At 40.0% G+C, this 24,880-nt stretch overlaps 1 protein-coding gene across 2 annotated transcripts in view; it reads right to left on the minus strand.

Moving 5' to 3' along the window:
- The window catches only part of LOC126334703 (uncharacterized), a 49,587-nt gene extending 27,083 nt beyond the window's left edge, over positions 1-22,504 (minus strand). The window contains exons 1-2 of one of the 2 annotated variants that reach the window (XM_049997209.1): positions 22,358-22,504; positions 13,430-13,574 (exon numbers count right to left, since the gene is read on the minus strand). In XM_049997209.1, the coding sequence (XP_049853166.1) occupies positions 13,430-13,558 (129 nt within the window). In that variant the 5' untranslated portion in view covers positions 13,559-13,574; positions 22,358-22,504. Of the gene's footprint in view, positions 1-13,429; positions 13,581-22,357 lie in introns of both variants that reach the window. The other variant, XM_049997208.1, reaches the window with a different exon arrangement.
- Between the last annotated feature and the right edge of the window lie 2,376 nt (positions 22,505-24,880).

Genomic DNA, 24,880 nt, shown 5'->3' on the forward strand with positions numbered 1-24,880 from the left:
GATTTTGGGACAAAATAAGCTGTAGAAACACAGATCCAACTACACAAACACTGTAAAAGCTTCATTACGCTAGTTCTGGAGTTAATAAATTCTGAACTGGAATTCAGAAATGAAAAATGACGAACACTTGGACTACGTAAGTGTGTACAGAATCCTCAACTTTGTTTTTTTAAATAAATTCGAATCCCCTGTCGAAGCGCAATCTTGCGAAGCACTATTCCATGTTCCATAGGCTGTCCATAATGCAACGTGTATGTCGAAGACTATTTACTGCTTGAAACAGTTTATGCTTGCGATTTTCTTGGATTATCGTACCAAGAAGAGAATGCAATTTGTCATGTTTGTATCTTCCGTACATTGTGTATGTCAAAGTATGATTTAATACCTCTTCAGGATTGAATCGTGAAACGGAACCACCAGAAAAATATATTAAAAGCCTCACGTAGTAATATCGATAAAATCCCAGACATTATCGGTAATGTGATTCATCATTTCCTTCCAAACTAAATCGAGAGTATTTTTCACAGGAACTGAATCGTGTGTCGAGTTCCTCAAGACTTATTCTTCGGAGAGAAATGAAAAAGTAAATTTTGTCACGTTACACCCTATGAATCTAGAGAGGTACAGCTTATGGATGGCTGCAATAAGTTATTTACAGAAAACGATAAGAGGAAGTACCAGGAATTTCAACTTGTGTGACATGTTTGGTATACTTTTTCAGTGCACGAACGAATATTTTTTCAAAACATATGAATTTTTAGAAGAAAATATGGCTCTTGTTCATGGCACTTGCCTCACAAATATCATTCATAGTAATTTTATAAAATTCATGATTAAAGTTAATATACTGGTATTAATAATTATGTTCAAAGCTACTGATTAAATATTGTTTTTCATTAAACATAAGACTTTTTTCATTTTTTCTCTTAATGTACAGGACGCAAGTTACACACAACTCATTTTTACGAACTGAAACCAAAATGATTTGTCCCAATAAGGAAACAATATCCCATAGATAGTTCCCCATATGGGATGTGCATACAAAATTACTGCTGCAGCAGTGCTTAACAACAACATAGAATCAGTTACAGTGTAGCGAGATGGGTATACGTGAAGCTATCCGCTTCCCCTCTTCTGGGAAAGTCAGTGCTACAACAAATGCATTCACTGAAAAAATATCAAACGAAGTGGAAAGAAATTCGTGAAATCGGTATGTGAGTGTGGAGCAGAATAATCAGTATCGGAGAAATCCTCCGTGTCGTCCCGTGAAGGAGACCTTCGGGGCACGCTCCCAGACGTGATGTGAGTTTGGAACCCGTGTGCAGCACAAGGTCTTGCACATAACATCGCCTACCGAGCTGAAATACGCAAGGTTACAAAAACTGAAGTGCTGAATGAATGTAATTCAGTTTCATAGCTTCCCGATGTTTTTCTTGCGATTCCCTATCTTCATATTTTTTGGCCACAATTATGTAGTAATGTTTGAATGCTATCTCCAACATTTGACTGTAGAACTGCGTATTTTATATTAAGCCATTATTAAGTATAACAGTGTTGTGTAGAATTATGCTCTGTCAAGTGATTTTGTTGATTTGGTACTTATCTACGCGCTGGGATACCCAGTTCAGTAGAGCTTGACTTCACTTAATAAAGTCTGATTGTGTTCAACGTTTGTGTGTTTAATAATGGCTTAAGGCCGAAGTCGTAATAGTAATAGTAATACAAAATAAAGAAGTTGTCCAGTCAAATGGTGGAAATATCGTTCAGATTAAAAAATAAGTTAATATAAACGGTTTTCAGCCAGTCAGGTACGTTAACGTAAGAACTAAGGGCATGGATAATTTGTTACATTTGATTATAGCTTATGCAATACATTTCAGACATGTTTGTTATCATTTACGTGACTCAGTAATAGCAGCAGACAACGGAACCACTGTACGTGAAGACTGCGCCAGGTAACGCCCATATTCAAGAGAGGTGCCTGTCAGAAAAAATCTTTCCTTTTGTGAAAGCAACACTTCAGCTGTTACTAAACCATTTTCTCTGTGGTATTCTTCCTTGTGAGAGCGGAAGTCGGGGGGACACATGCTGTAGACCTTGTGTGCAATTTCGAAAGTAGGAGTAAGTAATTGCTGTAAGGATGGGTTTTGAATTTTGACAGGATAGCTCACGCATTGAGACCGTTGCCCCTGAGGTGCAAGATTCCGTAAAGTTGTCCGATCCGGCGCAGTGTTTCAATCCATTAGGAAGTTCCAAGACTGTTATATTGTCCGCAGAACCTGATAAATTCTCAGTTTCGTCCACTGAAATGACGAGCTACAGTATCTCGGTAGTGGCTGTGCAGTTGGCCTACGACGGTTCGACACAGTCAGTTGGTTGCGTGAGTTTTCATTCTCAAGAATCTGGAAACGCAACAGTCTGTTATCTTCCTGTGAAGCCTTTTCAGATTTATTGGGTTTTTCGGACGTGCCCTACAGCGTTGGCCGCATGTGTTATGAGCGCAATTCATTCAGTGTAGTTGAACAGCATAGCGAGGTAATCAAGTGCTCTGGTTTAGAGCCCAGTTACCTGCAACCATGGATTCTCTCCTCGTGCGTGTCTCATACTGCACAACGCATTTAAATGAAGTTAAAATTAATGTTGACACTCAGTTAATTGTCCGCCCACACAGACGAAACAACAACACTGCGTCATGCAGTTACAGTGTCGCAACTTCTGGGTCCCTGAGAGTGGCAGCGATCCGAAACAGAGAAGTGTCGACAGGGAGCTTTCTAAACGGTGTCGACTTTTAATGATCAGTACTTGCGAGTCGGCGACCAACACCTTACTACAGTCAGACATTCAGCCTGAGATGTCACCCTCCCCCTCCCCAAATGTCAGTATTTGGTCTTGAGCAAAAATGTCTGACGACCACGTACCTCGAGGCTCTGGTTGAGGCAAGTGGACGCTTCACACAACGTGATGTTCAGTAATCTTAATCATAAGTATAGTGAATGTGTCGACATGCTTCAGTTTTAATGAGTTTTAGAATACAAGCGTGCCTTGTAATCTACTTCACTATATCTGCCTGCTATTGTAAATATACACACACTGCAACATACATTTGCTATTCATGTATATACTATCATCCTTAAACTAACGATAAGTTGAACACTTAGTACCATTTATACATTAGAAGTGCATATACAGGTCTTCTACATTGACCAAAAGCTCTTACTGTGCTCAATGGAAAAGTGAATGGATTGGCATTTTACTCTTGTTCTCTTTGTAGATACACTTGTTAATCTCCTAGAAGTAACCTGCAATCGTAAGAGAATACTGTCAACTCTCCGCGCTCATTTTTATTGGATGAAAAGTAAAAGGTGCCAAGATGTACACTTCGCATGTGAGTCAGCTGAACACAAAAACTGACTGCAAGACATATAATTAATTTCTACGGTCTGTACGCAGTGCACAACGGCCCGAAAGAGTTACTAGGTAACCCTGGATGACAATCTGCCGCTGATCCTTTACCTGAGTCCACCAGAAAGTGAGCTGTACATGTATCAAACAGGCGGTGTTTCTCCTTCCCAAACTTCGAAGCGTACAAGATAAATGCTAGTAGCTATTAAATATAAACAAATTAGTGAAGAAATATAATTAAACCTTCACGGGAGGTGAAATTCAGAAAAATTATATTGACAAAACGAATTGATTCACAGTACTTTCGTGACAAATCGCTTTCATTTAGTCCCAGCACTACCACAAATTTCAGTTATTCCTGACAACCATAGCGTTTATTTAATCTAGAACTATCACAAGTCATCTTTTTGAAAAATATGTAAACAAGAGGACTTACAAATGTGAACAAAACAAAACATTTCTTTATGTAAGTCACGAATACTGATATATTTATGAGTGTAAGAGTTCTTTAAAGTTACCACCTGTAAAAGAAATAGGAAGTAGGCAATATGATCGTCTAATTAATTAAACGTAAATATGCTTTAAACGAGACATAAAGCTAAAATGTTTGTACTGCTCCATTGCAGCGTGATTTGTGTATATTGCACTGCAGAAGCTAATGCTGTAGTACTCAATACGGCGTCTGCATGACATATCCGCAGCTGTAAACAGCTCACCAGACCATTAGGTGAGAATTGGTGAGGGTAAACCAAGGTGAATTCATATGACGATGGAAGAATGAATACAACAACAAAGAGTAGTTTACACCACTAAAGTGAAATTATGGAGAACCTGTGTGCTGTACAAGTCAAGACAAGAAATTTACTGATAGAAGGCACCCTTGGCTCGTGATGGCGAAAGTCTGTTCAAAATTCTACATTCACAGATAGACGCTCCTACTTTCTTTCTCGTCATAGTTATTTTCGAATTAGTCTTGTTTCTCCGTTCGTAATCACTAAAAGGAAAATTAATGTAGAAGGTATTTAAATTGTGTTACCTGTAGCTGTACTATTCAGGTAACTATCTCATAAGAGACGACACCAGTTCGTCTTCTGTAAACAATGTTGTTCCACTGGTTACACTACTGGCCATTAAAATTGCTACCCAAAGAAGAAATGTAGATGATAAACGGGTTTCATTGGACAAATATATTATACTGGAACTGATATGTGATTACATTTGCACGCAATTTGGTTGGATAGGTCCTGAGAAATCAGTACCCAGACCAAACGCTTCTGACCTTAATAACAGCCTTGATACGCCTGGCCATTGAATCAAACAGAGCTTGGATGGCGTGTACAGGTAAAGCTGCCCATGCAGCTTCAACACGATACCACAGTTCATCAAGAGTAGTGACTGGCGTATTGTGACAAACCAGTTGCTCGGCCACCATTGACCAGACGTTTTCAGTTGAAGAGAGATCTGGAGAATGTGCTGGCCTGGACAGCAGTCAAACATTTTCTGTATCTAGAAAGGCCCATACCGTACCTGCAACATGCGGTCGTGCATTATCCTGCTGAAATATAGGGTTTCGCAGGGATCGAATGAAGGGTGGAGCCACGGGTCGTAACACATCTGAAATGTAACGTCCACTGTGCAAAGTGCCGTCATTGCGAACAAGAGGTGGCCGAGACGTGTAACCAATAGCACCACATATCATTAATCCGGGTGATGCGCCAGTATAGCGATGACGAATACGCGCTTCCAATTTACGTTCACCGCGCTGTTGCCAAACACGGATGCGACCATCATGATGCTGCGAACAGAACCTGGATTCATCCAAAAAAATGACATTTTGCCATTCGTGCACCCAGGTTTGTCGTTGAGTACTCCATCGCAGATGTTCCTGTCTGTGATGCAGCGTCAAGGGTAACCGCAGTTATGATCTCCGAGCTGATAGTCCCTGCTGCTGCAAGCGTCGTCGAACTGTTCGTGTAGATGGTTGTTGTCTTGCAAACGTCCCCATCTGTTAACTCAGGGATTTAGACGTGACTGCACGATCCGTTACAGCCATGTGGATAAGATACCTGTCATCTCGACTGCTAGTGATACGAGGACGTTGGGATCCAGCACGGCGTTCCGTATTACCCTCCTGAACCCACGGATTCCATATTTCAACGCGAGCAGCAATGTCACGATACGATAAACGGCACTCGCGATGGACTAAAATCCGACCTTTATCAAAGTCGGAAACGTGATGGTACACATTTCTTCTTCCTGTCGGTTAAATTTCGCGTCTGTAGCACGTAGCTCGTGATGGAGCAATTTTAATGGGCACTAGTGTACTTGGTACGCGTACTACCTGACGCTAAGGAAACTTCTAAATGGTGTTCCAGAGCGGTAGAGAACAATAGAGTTTTATGCCCGTAACTAGTTGAAACTTTCCGAACAGTAGAGCGGGAGGGAAACCCGCACCGTTGTTCGTTATAGTATTTTGCTTTTGCGAGTTACGACAGACAGTTTACAGTATTGTGGACCGTAATTATCGAAGTTTTAGATTTAAATAAGTTGTATCCATGCAGTACGCGTCAGGAGACTGGTCCCAGAAGCGGTACTGTCCGTCTTAATCATGTGCCAGTTGTGTCTGTAATAAATAATCAGTTCTTCTTCGTGAACCGAAATTTTAATTCCCCTAGACAATATCTCTGCCCTTACAAAAATGTTATCACAAAAGAAAAAAAATAGATAGTTACCTACAAGTAGCAAAGTAGAGCATTGCTTCTTTTGTTTACTAGCATTATGAAGTAACTGGTTATTGTAGTTGTGACAGTAGGTAGCTGATTTCAATAACGCAAGTTACTTATGTGTTTCAGTCGAATCAGTTATCCGTTATCTAATATATGCAAAATTAAATAATTACACATAAAATTAGTTCATTATCTTGTCGCTTGTAGTGAACTGAAGAAAAGTGTATAACGCGAACTGTCTAAAAGCAAATGGGGGATTCATCTCATTACTCATCGTAAGACGCTTACTCTCTCACAAAAATAAACGTATGTACATAGCGAGAGATGCAGAGGGAGAAAGACACACACAGAGAGAGAGAGAGAGAGAGAGAGAGAGACAGACAGAGAGAGCGAAAGCACAGTGGAATCTTGAAAGATTACTTATATTTGACTTAATCACTTTAAGTTCCTAATCCAGACAAGATATTCAGCAATATCCCATCTGATCTCTACCTGCTGGGCGAAACAAAATATTTGGAACATAGTGCCAACTTGGGTCTGAAGGACATAGCAGTGTACTCGGTGAGATATTAGACTGAGCTATTACTTTTCACGACTTCTGAAAATACCACATTTCAGTTTTTACAACCTGTGTCAATTACCTTCTCTTTTGTGACACAATAAAGGTATAACAAAATTTATAGCCGCGTCTGGATTCTATTCTCACGTGCTGTTTCCTTATGTCACGAGAACTGAAGGCAGTAAAGTAAAGAATTTTCACGACTATCCACCTAGTAATCCAGTCATAAACTTTATTCGTTTCGAAATGGCGCTGTCTTAACGAGACAATATAATTTAGCGACCTCGCACCCACATAGTAGGAACATGGATTGTAACCTGTTATACATCTTTCATGTAGCGTGACTCGCGTTTAAACAGCTATGCAAAATTCCGTGATAAAGTGAATACGAAAATATGTCCAGACAAAGTCGTATTCTTTGGTATTCGTAACAGAAACGTCCTTTGTGTGGCCTGTGGGCTAAAAAATAATTTACCAAACTGATCCAAGTTAAAGACAAGTTCCATACTTTCTTGAAACTTAATGCCAATCATACAGTAGATAATTCCTTACGAGAGTTTCTTATTATTCATATAAATAAAACATATGTAGCTTCTTAGTTAGGGATGTAAAGTCCGGATTTTGGTCTTAGAAAATTGAAGTTTTGCTCAATTAAAACTTGCAGCTCAACGTTGCAGCTCACGAATTAATTTTTCCTTTGTTTTGTAGGCACCCACGCACTCGTACATAGCCTTGCAATGAGGAAGATTTCTCATGTTCAGAGAGAAACTGCTAGCTACTTCTTTTTACCTGCCTTATTAAATTTATTTAGTTCCATGTGATACAGTTACTGGGTCTTGGAATATCCCATTAAACCGAGCAAGGTGGCGTAGTGAATAGCACACTGGGAGGACGACGGTTCAATCCCGCGTCCGGCCATCCTGATTTTGGTTTTCAGTGATTTCCCTAAATCGATCCAGGCAAATGCCGGGATGGTTCCTTTGTAAGGGCACGGCCGACTTCCTTCCCCGTCCCTCCCTAATCCGATGAGACCGATGACCTCGCTGCCTGGTCTCCTCCCCCAAACAATCCAATCTAATCCTATCCCATTAAATTAATTTAGTAGTAATAAGAATAGTAATAGTAATCTGGCTAGATTAAATATTATCTTCAAATGATTGGTAATGGTAGGAAATGATGAAGCTAACTGTCAGGGAGAAAGAAGTCGTAACTCTATCGACGGTGATTCATTCACTGGAGAGGAAGGTAATTTTCCCCATACTATTCCAGAGGAGTATGATGTATTCTTACTCTGTATCGTTCTCATAATCGACAATTGCAGTGCTACATAACCTACCTCTGAAGGCAAATGAGTCATGAGTAAAGTATGGTGAGAAGCAGAAAGCAACTGACACTATGGAATTAAAGACACAAAAGTTTGTCCACCAGAGAAGAGGCTTTTCTGTTATTATAATGTACATTACTTCTTCAAGAAAAGATCAAACTTAAAGAAACTGCGTGTTCAGATCCCTAGACGGGAACATTAAAGGAAATAACTATGAAGATTAGCCAAATATTAAAAAAAATGGTTCTGAGCACTATAGGACTTAACTGCAGAGGTCATCAGTACCCAAGAACGTAGAACTACATAAACCTAACTAACCGAAGGACATCAAACACATCCATGCCCGAGGCAGAATTCGAATCTGCGACCGTAGCGGTCATGCTGTTCCAGACTGTAGCGCCTAGAACCGCTCGGCCACTCAGGCCGGCTAGCCATATATCACTAACGTTCTATGATCACAGTGTGGAGTGTCATAAATTTGATTGTTGTGTTGAAACAGGAAAAAACGAGGTGAGCAGGCTGCGGTTAAATTAGTTAAGGGAAATGCAAACAAGAGAGAGAGAGAGATAGGGAGAGAAAGAGAGCTAGAGATTACTGGTAAGCTGGTAACGCCAGCACCAGCTTCAGTGAATGGTATTACAGATGTTGGGTTTGCCATGAGGAGAATGTTACGCAACGAGGTTAGTGACCAAATTATCCAGATGAGCATCGAGCTAAGACCAGAAGAGAGAAACTCGAAAACAAGCAAGAATCGTATAGGGACGATAACAGGTCATACAGGAAGATTAAACATAGCCTCGAAGAAGTATAAACTAAAGATATTAATCCACGAGGCAAGGACAAGAGAGCTCTGTTCACTGTACGAATTAGGACATGTAAATGGTCAGAGTATATCAGTACATTCCGAACTGTAACGAAAGACATGAATGAGGCTGATGCGAAAGAAATACAGGATGTGACACTGTAAGTGAAACACTATCATGAACACAGTTTGCTAGAGTGCTGAATGATATGTGTTCAAACAAACCAGCAGGAGTCGATGATACACCCTGGGGGCAGCGGAACTTGTGGGAGACACAGGAATTATAAAGTGACTCAACTAGAGTAAAAAACCAGTGAAACGAATGTTTCAGTATCTCGCTGCTTTAGAGGACACAACTGAGTTAATATGAGAAGTACAAGGTTCACCTCACTGGACTTGCACGTTCGTAAGAAAGCATAGCACTGACAAATGGCGTCGTAATGACCTACGTGTGGTATTCAAAAGGGAAAAGATTATTCTGTTAGTTTTTAAGCTGACAAGCGTTATTCTGGCGATTGTGGCTATAGTGTGCAGTGTCAGTATGGATTGGTCCTGTTATTGAGTCGTGTATGTAGTACTATTCATAATCAGCGACTTGAGGCTGTATGCTCGTTTTGTTCAGTGCGTTTTGTGACTGCTACTACACATACGTGAACACCAAACTGACAAATTAATGCTGTACACATCCTAGCTGTGTACAATTTTCGATCTAGTCTTTAACATACCGTCTGCATGTGAAGAAGAATCCAGAAAAAGAATGTAGTTGGTCCGCAATTACATATTAAAGCATATCAAAATAGGCGAATCGTTCGGTGTAGTCACATGTTTCTATAATTCAGTAATACTAGCGTAATCATAAGTAATGTCAGTACTCATGCTACCACTTTTGACAGTCTACCCCATTCTGGTGTACTGTCATGGTGTTAGTAAAAAAAAGTGTGTGAAATCTTACGGGACATAACTGCTAAGGTCATCAGTCCCTGAGCTTACACACAACCTAAATTATCCTAAGGATAAACACACACACCCATGCCCGAGGGAGGACTCGAACCTCCGCCGGGACGAGCCGCACAGTCGGTAACTGCAGCGCCTAACACCGCTCGGCTAATCCCGCGTGGCATGGTGTTAGTAAAATATTATACAAAACGGTCTGGACTACATGAAAACATGGTGATTGATTTAGGCCTGATGTTGATCATCTTCGGCCCATACTCCAGTTCAGTTACATAAGCGAGTGGTGTCAACAGCTCCTACTCCATGCCATCGTCTCCACACGTCGTCACTGAAGTATGGTCCTGAAGATGATCCACATTGGGTCTAAACCAGTCGCCATTTCTGAAAATAAGGTTTTTATCCTGTCAAGACTGTTCTACATGATATATTAGTACTGTTCATTGTGACTGTTCGTATACTCAGCTGTTCTGGTATTAATTTATTATTACTTTATTTTATCATAACTGTTCGCAGATGTCAGAGTCATCCCATATGGATCAGCTTACAGCAAATATTACAGCCAGTTGCACCTCAATTGACTCTCACGATTTACACACAAAAAAATAAGGAAAAAAAGAGAAACTGTTGCAACTTAACACAAAATCGAACATCTGACCCCTTATATAGAAAGCCTACTGACCTACCATTCAACTAACAAGGGGAGGCCGCCAATTCTGAAATTCAGATTCGATTCATACTGCGCATAATAAAAGCTCATGGCCAGAGGTGTAATGTGGCAAAGCACCAAGTTGCACTTCTCAGCCGTTGTCGAGAAAATCGACAGTTAAAAGAAACCGTTGCGGTGAAATACTCTCTACGATAAATAGATTCCTACAGCGTCGTGGCGCAGCGGTAAGCATTCGGGTTCGTAATCCGAAGATCGGAGGATCGAATCTCGCGCCATGCAGCTTTTTTTTATTATTTGTTTTTTTGTAATTCAGATGTATACACACACACACACACACCTATATATATATATATATAATTCCCATCAATCAGTTGCAACAATTATGCATATAATAAGTTGTTTGTCGTGGAAAAACTGGCGACTTCGAACATAATTATGTTTTCCGCAAACAAAGTTGTATTTCACAAATGTTATTAATTGTCTTCATAATGTTTACCATGTATAGTTAACGGAAGACGTAGAAACGATATTTCGCAACGAATCCGTATAGTTTAAGTCAAACGTTCGAATTAGAATAGAGACCCCATGGACACAAATTTGCTGTGGCAGGTATGAAATACAAACTCCGTTACTCGCTCGTTACACTAGAAGAGCAGATGTTGAATGGGCCGAAACGAACCGCCGCATAAGAGCGTAGTTGCCTGCTAACTTCGAAAGAAGGTAGATGCGGTCCATAGCGCAACTTATAACATCGTCGAAAATCAGTGCGTACGTGAGAGCTTTGGTACACCCTGTTAAACAAACGGAAAAATGTAGGTGGTACAGCTGGAGAGCGATCCGGGCCCTTCGCATGAAAGTGATGTGATCGAAGAAGATTATATACACAGTGAAGTGGCGAAACAACAATTGAAAGGTGAGTTGGTGTATTTTGAAAGCCTCCTTCGTAACAGTAATCGCATCGCAGCAGAACCGCCATCATCAATCAACGAAGAAGCCATGGTAATTGGGGAAGAAATGTTCCAGAATAAGCTGCAAATGCTCGCCGAAAAAACCCTCGTTCATGATGAGGAACTGATACACGTTAATGAAATCGACGATAATAATGCCTACGAAGACGCTGAAACGAGTCCCATTGCCAACGAATCATCAGAGGAATACGAGCCCGACGAGAAGAGAAAAAAAAAGAAAGGAAAAAAAGGGTACGACTATATTTCTGTGGATTACAAAATTAGAGCTGTCAATCTGGCCAAAGAACATCAAGGCTGGAGTCTCAAAACTCTACAAAAAAAAAAGGGGTGCTCTCGTTTGACAAATATGGGCTACTTATCCAGATGGGAAGAGCAAATCAAACGTGGCGGTAGCAAATTTGATAAATATTGTACCATCGATTCATGGGTGCATGATCGCTTCGTAGAAGCTCGACAAAACTTCCAGCAAGTTACTACCAGAATCCTGCAGCAGTGGGCCTTGGGCGCTGCAAGTCAGTTCCCAGATTACAACTTCAAAGCTTCAAGAACATGGGTCACCGAATTTAGAAAGAAGCATGGGATTCGGCAACGGAAAATCACAAAATTAGTTTCCTGGAAATATATACATATTACATATTATATACATATATACATATATACATATTACATATTATATATACATATTACAAAAAACAAAGAATAAAAAAAAGTTGCATGCCACGAGATTCGATCTGGCGACCTTCGGATGACGAACCCGAGTGCTGTACATATATACATATTACATATTATATATACATATTACAAAAAACAAAGAATAAAAAAAGTTGCATGCCACGAGATTCGATCTGGGGACCTTCGGATGACGAATCCGAGTGCTTACCGCTGCGCCACGTACGCTGTAGAAAATTACTAATCGTAGAGATTATTTCACGGCAACGGTTTCTTTTAACTGTCGATTTTCTCGACAACGGCTGAGAAGTGCATATTGGTGCTTTGCCACATTTGGCCATGAGCTTCTCTTATGCGCAGTATGAATCGAATCTGAATTTCACAATTGGCGACCTCCCCTTGTAATTGAGAGTAAAATTTCTCCAGTTAAGTGTGTATCCTTTGGATCTATAATAAATAACAGCATATTATATTTGCATGGAAGGCTTTGTGTCTCCTTGGAATAGGTCTACATTACAGGCAGGACAGTTTTGCATAATACCTCAAGTAATAATTCAACTCCTATGTCTTATCAGTGTAATCCGAAGAAATTGCGTGTTGAATGTAATTTATGTGCTGCACTCTAATTTTACTCTGGCTGTGGTTTTTCAGCCCCTGTATTTGTTTTCTCAGGCACTATAAACATACTAGCTGTTTGATTTGTGCCCGCCTTAGCTCTGATTCCTGGCGGAGCTGCAGATATTCTCCGCTCGTGGCCTGGGTGTTGTGTTGTCCTTATCACCATTTCATCCTCATCACTGGCACGCAAGTCGGCCAATGTGGCGTCCACTGAAATAAGATCTGCACTCGGCAGCCAACTTCCCCAGACGGTTCTACCGGCCAGCAGTGCCACACGATCAATTCATTTTGTGTGACTTATCTGTGACAGGCACTGTGTGCTGTGCTGTTATCCACCTGTGAGAGGCGCTGAGTGATTTTCTGTACCATGATTCTGCGTACCTGTCAGAGACACTGTTCTAGCTGTGGTGTATTTGTGAGAGGCATTATGTACTGTGCTGTTTCGTGATTTACCTTTGACGTGGTACTGTGAGTTTTGCTTTGGTGTGATACATAGTACCTGTGAGGGCCACTGTATGGCGTGGTGTACCTGTGAGAGGCATCGTGGGCTATGGTGTGATGTAGGTATTTACGAGAGGAACTTCGTGCTATTATGTGATGTACCAGTCCTCACTATGCACCGTATCTGTGAGAGGCACTGTGTACTGTGCTGTTTCGTGATTCACCTGTGAGAGGCTGTGTGTGTTTTTCTGTGGTGTGGTGGTGTGCACCCGTGAGAGGGAGTGTGTGCTGTGGCATACCTGTGAGAGGCACTGTATGCTGACGTGCTGGTTGTTGGTGCCGCGCAGCGCGCAGTCGCAGTGTAGCAGCACCTCCCCCGCCGCACCCCAGACAGCCACAATCAACAGCAGCAGCGACCACGTCCACATCTCCAGGTATCCGCCTCTGCAACTTTTTATAACATTTACACTCTTTAGCAGCCAGGAAAGTGACTCAAATGAACGATTACAGTTTCACTTTAATATAGTTAAATTCCTGTCTAATGAGGCTGCTATACTATTTGCTTTATGTCATGGTACCATAGAGAAACGTAACATTTTTCTGAGCTACTGCCTGTTACACTCTTTAAATTCGGGTACGCCATCACTGTCACTAGAATTTTCGAGGTAATTTTATTTAGCTAATCAACATTTTGACGCATTGGTTACGGTACGTCAGACACATAGTACAGAACAGAGACCTTCAACGTTCTGGGGAACAAATAATAGCTTTTAATCGTGTATTTTGTCTTTACTGGATTGTACTTATATGTAGCAAGAACGTCTGATAAAACGCTCATTATTTTCAAATATAAAAGCACTAAGTCGTTTAACTAATGAACTTCAGAGCGGGTATAGAAACAAGAATAACAACAGAACAACAATGATCACAACAGTAATACTAAAGAGCGTCCAAATAATTAGTTACTTTAATTTATGAATCTAAATAATTCGAAGCTAAGGTGAAAGGTGTTAGGTATTCGTACAAAGAACCATTACAGTACTCCTCAAGAAGTATCTGGGAAAACTACGAAAATTCCTTTTTACATTTACTTTTTGATTAATCTTAATGAGCAAAATGACTATAGAAGCAGAAACGAACTCAAAATACTAATACATCAACACCGTAGTCCAATCTTCTATTTTCCACATTGCCGTAAAATAACTAAATATTATGGCAGGAAACACAACAAATTTGCCGCTTAAGAGCCTTTAGAATGCGTTTGAAGAAGTCGAGTTAGACACTTAACTTTATGGGAAACACATCGAAATTGAATGTCGCTAAGTGCAACAGATTTCATTGATCATTCTATCAACTATTGCTTCGCCTAGTGTACGCTGGATAGAAGTTAAAGTTACTTTTAAACAAGTATTTATTGTCCCCCCCGCCCCCAAAGTAGCAGTTGTGTTACTACGTTACCTATAAGAACAGCCAGCGTTCCGGTAAGAGCCTATATCAGGTTGGGAAACCAAAGCCATCTGCGTCCCCGATGGCTCGTTAAAACAGAAGTGAATACATGCGACCATTGGGTGTAAAAGTATTCGAAGTAAACCATTTCAATTGGTGCATCAATTGCTTCAATGACGACAATATTCAAATTGTGTAGGGGCCGACATCTGACTTTCGAAATTAATCATGAATATGTGACCTCCTTACCATCTTCCCATATGATTTTCAGTCTCGGAATTTGTCTTCTGCTCCATCAGCCGTCTCACCATTAGACTAGAGTTACTAAAGACAACAAAAATATGTATTAATGAATCCCTTCCAATCCGTTTTATAGTAGTTTTGTTAGTTACGAACCAGTATTTGAAGAATACTGAAGCAAAAGATTCGCATTTTTTTGTATCAAGTCCAAGGCTGGACACTACATAATAGAACACGCACAATTAATTCTATTCGATATTAACAACTATTTTAAATTGACTGCATATGACAGCATGCCTAAAAGTGAAATCAATTATACAGACGTTAAATGATGCCAATCAAAGTGAGATTTTCGGTTATCCTACTAAAAGCTTTGGGAGATGTGGTCAGGAGCGGGGGTTGGTGGATTGGGGGGGGGGGGGGGGGGGGGTCTCTTGATGGGGATTAAGGGAGCATTCAGGTTAGACTTCCACTCCTTGCAGTTTTTAGAATCCATTAAGTAACAATACTGATGGATCAGTTTACGTGGAGGAGCTATAAATTAATTACACTTCCACCTGCATTGAAGAAGCGTGGTGTTAGCAATGTTTACTACACTCTTCACGAAACGCGTTACTTGGGACAGAAATACTGAGAAACTCTTAAATGACTACTCTGACGGGAGACATAAGGGCTGTGCAGTCTCGTGATCCGTATGCAGGGCGCTGGTCGTGTTTCTAAAGCACACAGATGCGAGCTAAGAGTCCTGTAAGGCTTGTTCAGTTGGGATTAGGCACTGTTCACGTACCGTTGGCAGTTATGAGGTCATGACAGTCTAGTTTACCATAGGTAGGCACTAGCACCTACAAGTGTCCAGACCGAGAGAAAGAGTATGGGAGAAATGGAGTTGCTTCAGTTCCCTAAGACTCTGACAGTGTCTTCATGCTACGAGGAGAGACTACCTACTTATGCACTAACACCTTGCTGTACGAACTGTGCAAAAATAATAACATGGACCTCGGGAACCTAAGTACATGGCACATATTTTATTCGAGGACAATATATTAAAGAGTCTAGGTTCTGAATATAGATAAGAGTAAATGGAAGAGGAATTAAGGACATCAAATAGAATATAATGGATTTATGTGTAAAGAGGAGGGAAACCACTGAAGAAAGTAAATTGGGAGCTGTAGAGCAAATACGAAAGTCACGTATATGTTTTATTTAAGGGAAGTATTTGCCACACAAGAAAAGATGTTGTAGGTACTTAGAGGCCAAAGGAAAAATTCCCAAGTGGAACGCGTTAAAGAGAAATCATGCGTTTCTAGGGAACGATCACAGATATTTGATACATATTGGTGATTTCAACAAAACTGTTGTGGTATGTTTCCTAGGGCATGGTAGCGAATATAATAAAAGAAACAGCTGAATACTGTTTGTGATTGGATTCAATACCTGCTAGCAGATAGAACACAAATTCTCGACCTTAATAGGACTAAGTGGGAAGTTGTTTCAGTAATTTCAGTGGCACCCAAGGAGAGCGTTATGGGATATTTTCTGTTTACAATGTACTAGGCACGTCCTTGATGTAAGTTTCATACGTATTTGTTTCCACAGATGCGCCAAAATTGCAGTTTGTCCTTTATTCAAAGAGAAGGAACTGTTAACATTTTGATTTCTCTGTGTCCTGTTCATTCTGTATAGCGCTTGTTTAGAATGGCGAAGTTGACTAAAAATGCCACTGCTTGTAAGATTTGACCTATAATTCGTTTTCTGAATGTGAAGAACACTATTTTAGTCTTCATTAATCGACAATTTTGCAAGATATGTGGAGAAAATTCAGTAAATGATTCTGTGTTAAAGAGATGTGTCCGACAATTTAATGAGGCCCGTGATCAAATGCGCAGTTGTGAACAATGTAGGTGTTTCAGGTTCTTAAATGAGAATCGGTTCATGAAGTCAAACAACTCGCAGAGATAAACCTTAAATTTATAATATCCCATCTTTCTAAGAAATTTGTGAGATTTTCATGTTCACATGTTCTGAATTGTCAACAAGTATGCGCCTATTGGGTGGCAGAAAGTCTTATAGAGCAACGCAAAAACAGCGTCCTGGCAGTGCACTGGACTTTTTGACATATTGCAACAAAGATGCAAGATACTGATCTAGGGGTGAAAATTTATTCGATAATGAAGCGCCTCGATCAAAACGACAATCAGTGGAGTCACCATTAAGCTTCAATGACAAGCACCTCTTGGCACTTCAAAAAGCCATGTGCCCAAAATTTTAGAACATACATCTCATTCTTCTGGTGCATTTTCTACCGTGGTGTGAAACAGTGAACGCAAACGTTTGAGATGCTTACGGAACTGCGTCGCACAATACAGAATAACCATTGCCGATAAAACCCACATATGGTACAGCGTTGATTCAGGTCAATACTTGACCACCCACTGTGAACACGACATGATTACTTTTACGTGACTCTGGCTGGAGCCAACATGAGCACATTCTATACAGCCCTGACCTCACCTATAGCGACATCTATTCTTTTTACACCTGAAAACATTCCTTCAAAATAAATCGATGACGGACTCGAAGAACATGTTACCACATGATTTACTACAAAGGCAGTGAAATTTTATGAGTAAAGCGTACAGAAACATTTTTATTGTTTTATTTTTATGTACTTACACTTCTGTTTCCATCGGTCCAAATTGAGGAGCAAATCTCCAAGGTTTTGGAACGTGCCAGCACATGAAATTACAGCATGAAAGTAATAAGAGATAAAAATAAAATGTTGATGAACCCAAAAGAAATAAAGCCAAAAGTTTAAGTAAACGCAATCAACAATATAACAGAAGAATCAGCTTAATTTTTCAAGGAACTCAACAGAACAGGAGTGACCGATGACGAAACTCTTGAGTTTCGATTTGAAAGCGCGTGGATTATTGCTAAGATTTTGAATTCTTGTGGTAGCTAATCGAAAATGGATGCAGCAGTATACTGCACACCTTTCTGCACAAGTGCGACCAAAATGCTGCTTGGATTTCTGCCGAGTATTAACTGAGTGAAAAACTGCTTATTCTTCCGAATAAGCTGATATTGGTGCCCTAACTACCCGTTTCTGATACAAAAATGTAATTTTAGAATGGGAAGAGTTACCTCAAAATACAATACAATAACACATAAGCAAATGAAAATAAGCAAAGTAGACAAATTTTCGTGTCGAACGGTCACTTACTCCAGATACCGTTCGAATAGCAAAAACGGCAGCATTATGTCTTTGATCTAGATACTGAACGTGGGCTTTCCATGGCAGTTTACTATCTGGACACCTACATATTTAAACTGTTCAGTTTCACTAATCATATACCCTTTCTGTGAAATTAAAACGTCGCGTTTTGTTGAATTGTGTGTTAGAAACTGGAAAACTTGGTCTTACTGTGATTTAGCGTTAGTTTATTTTCTACAAGCCATGAACTTATATCATGAACTGCACTGTCTGAAACCGAGCCAACGTTGCACACAACATTCTTTACTATCAAGCTAGTGTAATCATCAAACGGAAATATTTCACAATTACCCGTAATACTAGAGGGCGTATCATATACATAAATAAGGAACAGGAGAGACAACAACACTGATCTCTGGGGCACCCCTCATTTGATCATATCGCACCCAGAGCCCACATCACAGCCGGTCTCAACACTGTGAATAACGGCTTTTTGCTGTCTGTTGCTAAAGTAAGAGATGAACCACTTGTGAGCTACTCTCTGTATTCCGTAGCGGTCCAGCTTCTGGAACAGTAATTTGTGATCAGCACAATCAAACGTCGTAGTTAATTCGAAAACTATGCCTAGCTTCCGAAACTTCTTGTTTAACCCATCCAGTACCTCGCGGAGAAAAGAGAATATAGCATTTCCAGTTGTTAAACGACTTCTAAATCCAAATTGTATATTTGATAGCAAGTTATGTATTTTAAAATGATCACTTCTCCTTGCATACATAGCCTTTTCAGTAACTTTATCAAACATTGATGGCATAGAAATAGGTCTAAAATTGTCTACATTTTCTCCCTTTTATAAAGCGGGTTTACTGCTATTTTAACCGTTCAGGAAACTTACCATTCCTAATGGGAAAATTACAAATATGGCTAAGCACAGTCCTAAAATGAGCAGCACAACACTGTAATATTCTGTTAGGCACTCCATCATATCCATGAGAGTCCTTAGTCTTCAGTGAATTAATTACTGGCCCAATCTCCCCATTGTCAGCATCATAGTGGAGCATTTCAGACTTCGATCTCGATTTGCCAAGAGAGTTGTATGGTTATCTGAAGAAACTAAATTTTTATTTAATTCACCAGCAATCCTGACATAATGATTGTTAAACACTGTTCATATTTCTGACTATATCTGGTTTATGAGTTACAGAAATATATTTTGTGCTGCTGTCCAGACACTTCATTCACAACGGACCACATGGCTTTAATTCTGTCCTGTGAATTAGCTAATCTGTTTGTGAACCACGTACTCTTTGCCTTCCTAATAACATTTTTAAGCAGCTTACAATACTTTTTTGTAATGGGGTACTGTGGCGTGATTATGACTACTTCTAACACTGTTATATGATTCCTGCTTTGTTCTACATGATATCCTAACTCCACTAGTAACCATACAGGCTGCCTTTTAATGCTAGTACCACGTTTAGAACGGTCTAATGGAAATCAACTCCCAAAGAGCATGAAATATGTGTTAAGGAAAGCATTATATTTGTCATCTATGTTATCAGCACTATAAACATCCCTCCACTCTTATTCCTTAACCAGGTTTAAGAAACTCTCTATTGCCATTGGATTAGTTTTCCTACATAGTTTGTTATTATATGTGACGCTATTACAAAAGTTTATAAAAAGCTAGGATTCACTTATTAAGACAGTATAAGCCTTTATACTTTATGTTACCAATTCAGATTTTCTGGACAAACTATGTACATAAATGATCTGGGATATCACATTTACAGCTCCGTGAATCTGTTGCGGACAGTACTGTTTTCCGCAGGGAAGATTCAACGGCAGAAGACTGCAGTGAAAACAAAAGGACCTGTATGGGTTCGATGACTGGTGCGTGAATTGGAGGTTGACCCTGCACGTAAATAAATGTGACGTATTGTGCGAAAATAGGTGAAAAGATCCAGTCCTGTTTCATTAAATTATTGACACAAAATGACTGGAAACAGTAACAAGCGAAAGTGACAGAAACAAATTTTCACCATTCATATTCCCCACATAACTTAAACAAAGAAAACGTCGGGGTTTGTATTCAAGCAAAGAAACAAGTATGTTTTGTAAATGTATATGGCAAATTGAACCACTTAAAAGTCGCGAAAAATTTAGAACATAGTAAGAGTATGAATTATCTGGATATGAATCATCCGATGACTCCTTTCGTATAAGACTGAATTGGAGTTTCCATTTTATTGTGAATCGTTGACTGGTCATGGTAATATTGCAGTCTGTATCTTGTGTCATACAGGACAATTAACACCATTAGTTTTGCAGAGCGCCGTTGTTTTAAAATTCTCTACAGTAAGGTATCTGGAGCTGTATTTACACTGCACAGTGCGAGGCACAGGTTCATTACTATGTTTCGCACGTGGACTGAATATGTAGATACACATGTGATTTGATTGTTTAATGTCTCTCACTAAATGAAATAAGAGTTGAATCGGAGAAACCTGAATGACATTTCTATAGAAACACATCATGGGTATCTGGAATTTGACTCAACGTGTATGCTAACTTCTGTGTTTGGTTATCCACCTTATAGGTAGCTGAAGCGATATACACGATATGCTACTTTCCTATATAGTTAGTGGCATGAACTGCATCTCTTTCTTTTGATAATTTTGTATACTACTTGGAGTAAGTCAGTTTCGAAATTTCATGGCTCACTAAAACGTGGGACTTTTACACTACTTCTATCCAGAAAATACATAATGATCTGAAGTTCCAGTATAATTATTGTTGTTTCTGACAGACTGTAAACTCGTTTACTTTTCAGCGCAATTGTTATGTTACTTTCTGCAAGAGGATTCAGTTTAGCTAATCGTTCCACCATGCTTGTAGTAAGAGGTACTGTGAATAAGGAAGAAGTTTCTGATATAAGAAGCCTATTTTCTACAGAGTTGCTGATTAATCGTTACATAAAAACTTGAAAAAGTGTTCGAGAGAGGTATGTCATTTGATATGATTGCGGACTAATTGATTTCAGTTGATTATACCTTCATTAAAAGAACTTTATCCGGCAAAAATAGCATACATCACCTGAACAGAGCATATAACTTGCGTGAAAAACGTTGAGAGGCAAACTTAAGCAACAGTCTACACCATATTAGAAGCTTAAATCCCCGTCACTAGAACGTAACCGATGTTCTCTGTCACAAACGGTATGGATAACGGCAACAACGTGATCTGTGTATACAATAATTAAGAACATTATAGCGCCCCACGTCGCTATAACTGTTACAGCACATGCTATTTCATTTCTAAAATAAATTGCTATAGCTTTTGTATCGTTCCCAGGAAACCGCGTCTTGCTATAGCCAATATTTTCAGAATAAATGATTTTTCATTTCTGTTAGTTTTCATCCGATATTGTCACAAACCTGTGTTCAGTTTCTGCTACGTTTTCTATCTGCAAGGGGTGCTATGTGCTGATTCGCCACCTGAAATGTGTTCCTTATTGTAATAAACTTCCAGCAGTTGTTGTAATTAGTTCTACAGTCTCATAACTAAAAACCAGCAGAGCTTTAATTTCTTGTGATTTTAGCTCTTCCACTCGTATTTTGCACAACCTTAAACTAAAAAAAGTCGAGAGATCGAAAAGTGACAACAGTATAACCCATGTATTATTATACGTTCTGTCTTGCCGGTTTATCTATCTTCTATACATTCCTGCCAATAACAATACGGACAGATCACTGTATCTTCACCAAGTCTAAACTTACTAACGAATTACAACTTCTTTTTTGTCTTCAATACCTAACTGTAGAACACCACATATTCTTTAGCTGTCTTTCTACAGGTACTAGTAGTAATCGTTTCATCCAATTGCAAGCGAACGTATTTCGATGTTTAATTTCTCTGTGAAACAAAAACCACTAATTTGTTAATAACCACCAACTGCACAACTGCAGTTGTCATCATTTCTTATTGACGTAAGGTTATTTTAAACGAAAATGAATTATATATTTAATCACGTGAACAGCTTGAAGTGTTGAAGAAATATTAGGTTGAAATTTTTAATAAATTATTTGCGACTGTTACTACGCTCGTCAATGTCACTATACCCGGCGTCGTGTAACACTCATAACGATATAAATCTTGCCTCTGGAGAACTGTCTGCGGTGTATAACGAAGAGATGGTCCCAGCCCTATAAAAATTCAATGGCTGATAGTCCAAATTCAATTCGGTTGTCTATTACAGTAGTGAAGAAAAATAATTCAGCTCATGTAATAATGACCGTTACATACAAGTATAAAAGATGCAGGCACTTACGTGTAGGAGGTGAGAGCGGACGATAAGGACAGCGAGCGTAAATATCTTTGACCGCTGCTCTGCTTTCCGATGCGTATGTCGCCTTGCCCAGAACTCACTGCGCAACTGCCGCTAGGTGCTAACTGTTCAACCCCTCACGCAGGGACGCTACGGGCCATTTGCAGAGTGTGACTCAGATCGAATTCCAGTTCCTGACTCTGCCTTTCAAACCGTACCCATTTACGGTTGTCCCTGCGCCCCTGTAACTACTGACAAAGCTGGTTCTTCAACAACCGTACGTTTGTCTAGCATCTCGGCAGACACCTACCCGATGTGGTTGAACCTACATTTCGGCTATCTGCATCACTGAGGCACGCAAGCCATCAATCCATCCCACTAAAACGGTCCTGCTGTGCTGGTACTGCGAACGGCTGAAAGCAAGGAGAGACTACAGCCGTAATTTTTACCTATGGCGTGCTGCTCATCATTGTGGTTAAATGATAATCGCATCCTCTTTGCCAAAACCTTCCGGAGATAAAGCAATCTCCTATTCGAATCTCCGGACGGGGCTACTCAGGAGGAGGTCGTAATCAACAGAAAGAAAAAAAACTGACAGTCTCCGGATCGGACTGTGGTATGTTAAATCCCTTAATCGTCATGGTTCATGGCGATAGGGGGGGGGGGAGGGGGGGGGGGGGGAGGGACGGAAAATATATTTCTAAAATAATTTATTGCAGTATCTGCCAAATCCAAAAGCAAAAATGCTACACGAATCGCAGCAAAACGCTTTATAGATAAAAAGCCACACCGTCTATGATAATAACGTGACTTTAATATTACGAGCTAAACTCTGAGATGAGGCGCAGCTGGCCACGCGATGCTAACCGACCACAGTGCTATCCTCTACCATACGGATACGTTAAGACGTGGCATGGACAGGCATGGTCTCAGTATACCACTATATCAGCCATTATTGGTTTGTAGCTCCTTGTTCAAGTAGCTCCTCAGGTGGCATCACGCTACTGAGCGAACACTATGCCAGTTATCTTTTTTTCTGTGGTCATCAGTCTACTGACTTGTTTGATGTGGCTCGCCACCAATTCCTTTCCTGTGCTAACCTCTTCATTTCAGAGTAGCACTTGCAACCTACGTCCTCAATTACTTGCTTGACGTATTCCAATCTGTCTTCCTCTACAGTTTTTGCCCTCTACACCTCCCTCTAGTACCATGGAAGTCATTCCCTCATGTCTTAGCAGATGTTCTATCATCCTGTCCCTTCTCCTTATCAGTGTTTTCCACATATTCCTTTCCTCTCCGATTCTGCGTAGAACCTCCTCATTCCTTACCTTATCAGTCCACCTAATTTTCGACATTCGTCTATAGCACCACATCTCAAATGCTTCGATTCTCTTCTGTTCCGGTTTTCCCACAGTCCATGTTTCACTACCATACAATGCTGTACTCCAGACGTACATCCTCAGAAATTTCTTCCTCAGATTAAGGCCGGTATTTGATATTAGTACACTTCTCTTGGCCAGAAATGCCTTTTTTCCATAGCGAGTCTGCTTTTGATGTCCTCTTTACTCCGTCCGTCATTGGTTATTTTACTGCCTATGTAGCAGAATTCCTTAACTTCATTGACTTCGTGACCATCAATCCTGATGTTACGCGTCTCATTTCTACTACTTCTCATTACCTTCGTCTTGCTCCGACTTACTGTCAAACCAGACTGTGTACTCATTAGACTGTTCATTCCGTTCAGCAGATCATTTAATTCTTCTTCACTTTCACTCAGGATAGCAATGTCATCAGCGAATCGTATCATTGATATCCTTTCACCTTGTATTTTAATTCCACTCATGAACCTTACTTTTACATCCATCGTTGCTTCCTCGATGTACAGATTGAAGAGTAGGGGCGAAAGGCTACAGCCTTGTCTTACTCCCTTCTTAATACGAGCACTTCGTTCTTGATCGTCCATTCTTATTATTCCCTGGTGGTTGTTGTACATATTGTATATGACCCGTCTCTCCCTATATCTTACCCTTACGTTTTTCAGAATCTTGAACAGCTTGCACCATTTTATACTGTCGAACTGTTTTTCCAGGTCGACAAATCCTATGAACGTGTCTAGATTTTTTTTTTAGCCTTGCTTCCATTATTAACCGTAACGTCAGAATTGCCTCTCTCGTGCCTTTACTTTTCCTAAAGCCAAACTGATCGTCACCTAGCACATTCTCAATTTTCTTTTCCATTCTTCTGTATATTATTCTTGTAAGCAGCTTCGATGCATGAGCTGTTAAGCTGATTGTGCGATAATTCTCGCACATGTCAGCTCTTTCCTTCTTCGGAATTGTGTGGATGATGTTTTTCCGAAAGGCAGATGGTATGTCGCCAGACTCATATATTCTACACACCAACGTGAATAGTCGTTTTGTTGCCACTTCCCATAATGATTTGAGAAATTCTGATGGAATGTTATCTATCCCTTCTGCCTAATTTGACCGTAAGTCCTCCAAAGTTCTTTTAAATTCCGATTCTAAT

This window comes from Schistocerca gregaria, chromosome 2 (assembly GCF_023897955.1).
Source record: "Schistocerca gregaria isolate iqSchGreg1 chromosome 2, iqSchGreg1.2, whole genome shotgun sequence".
In the NCBI taxonomy this organism is placed as follows: domain Eukaryota; kingdom Metazoa; phylum Arthropoda; class Insecta; order Orthoptera; family Acrididae; genus Schistocerca; species Schistocerca gregaria.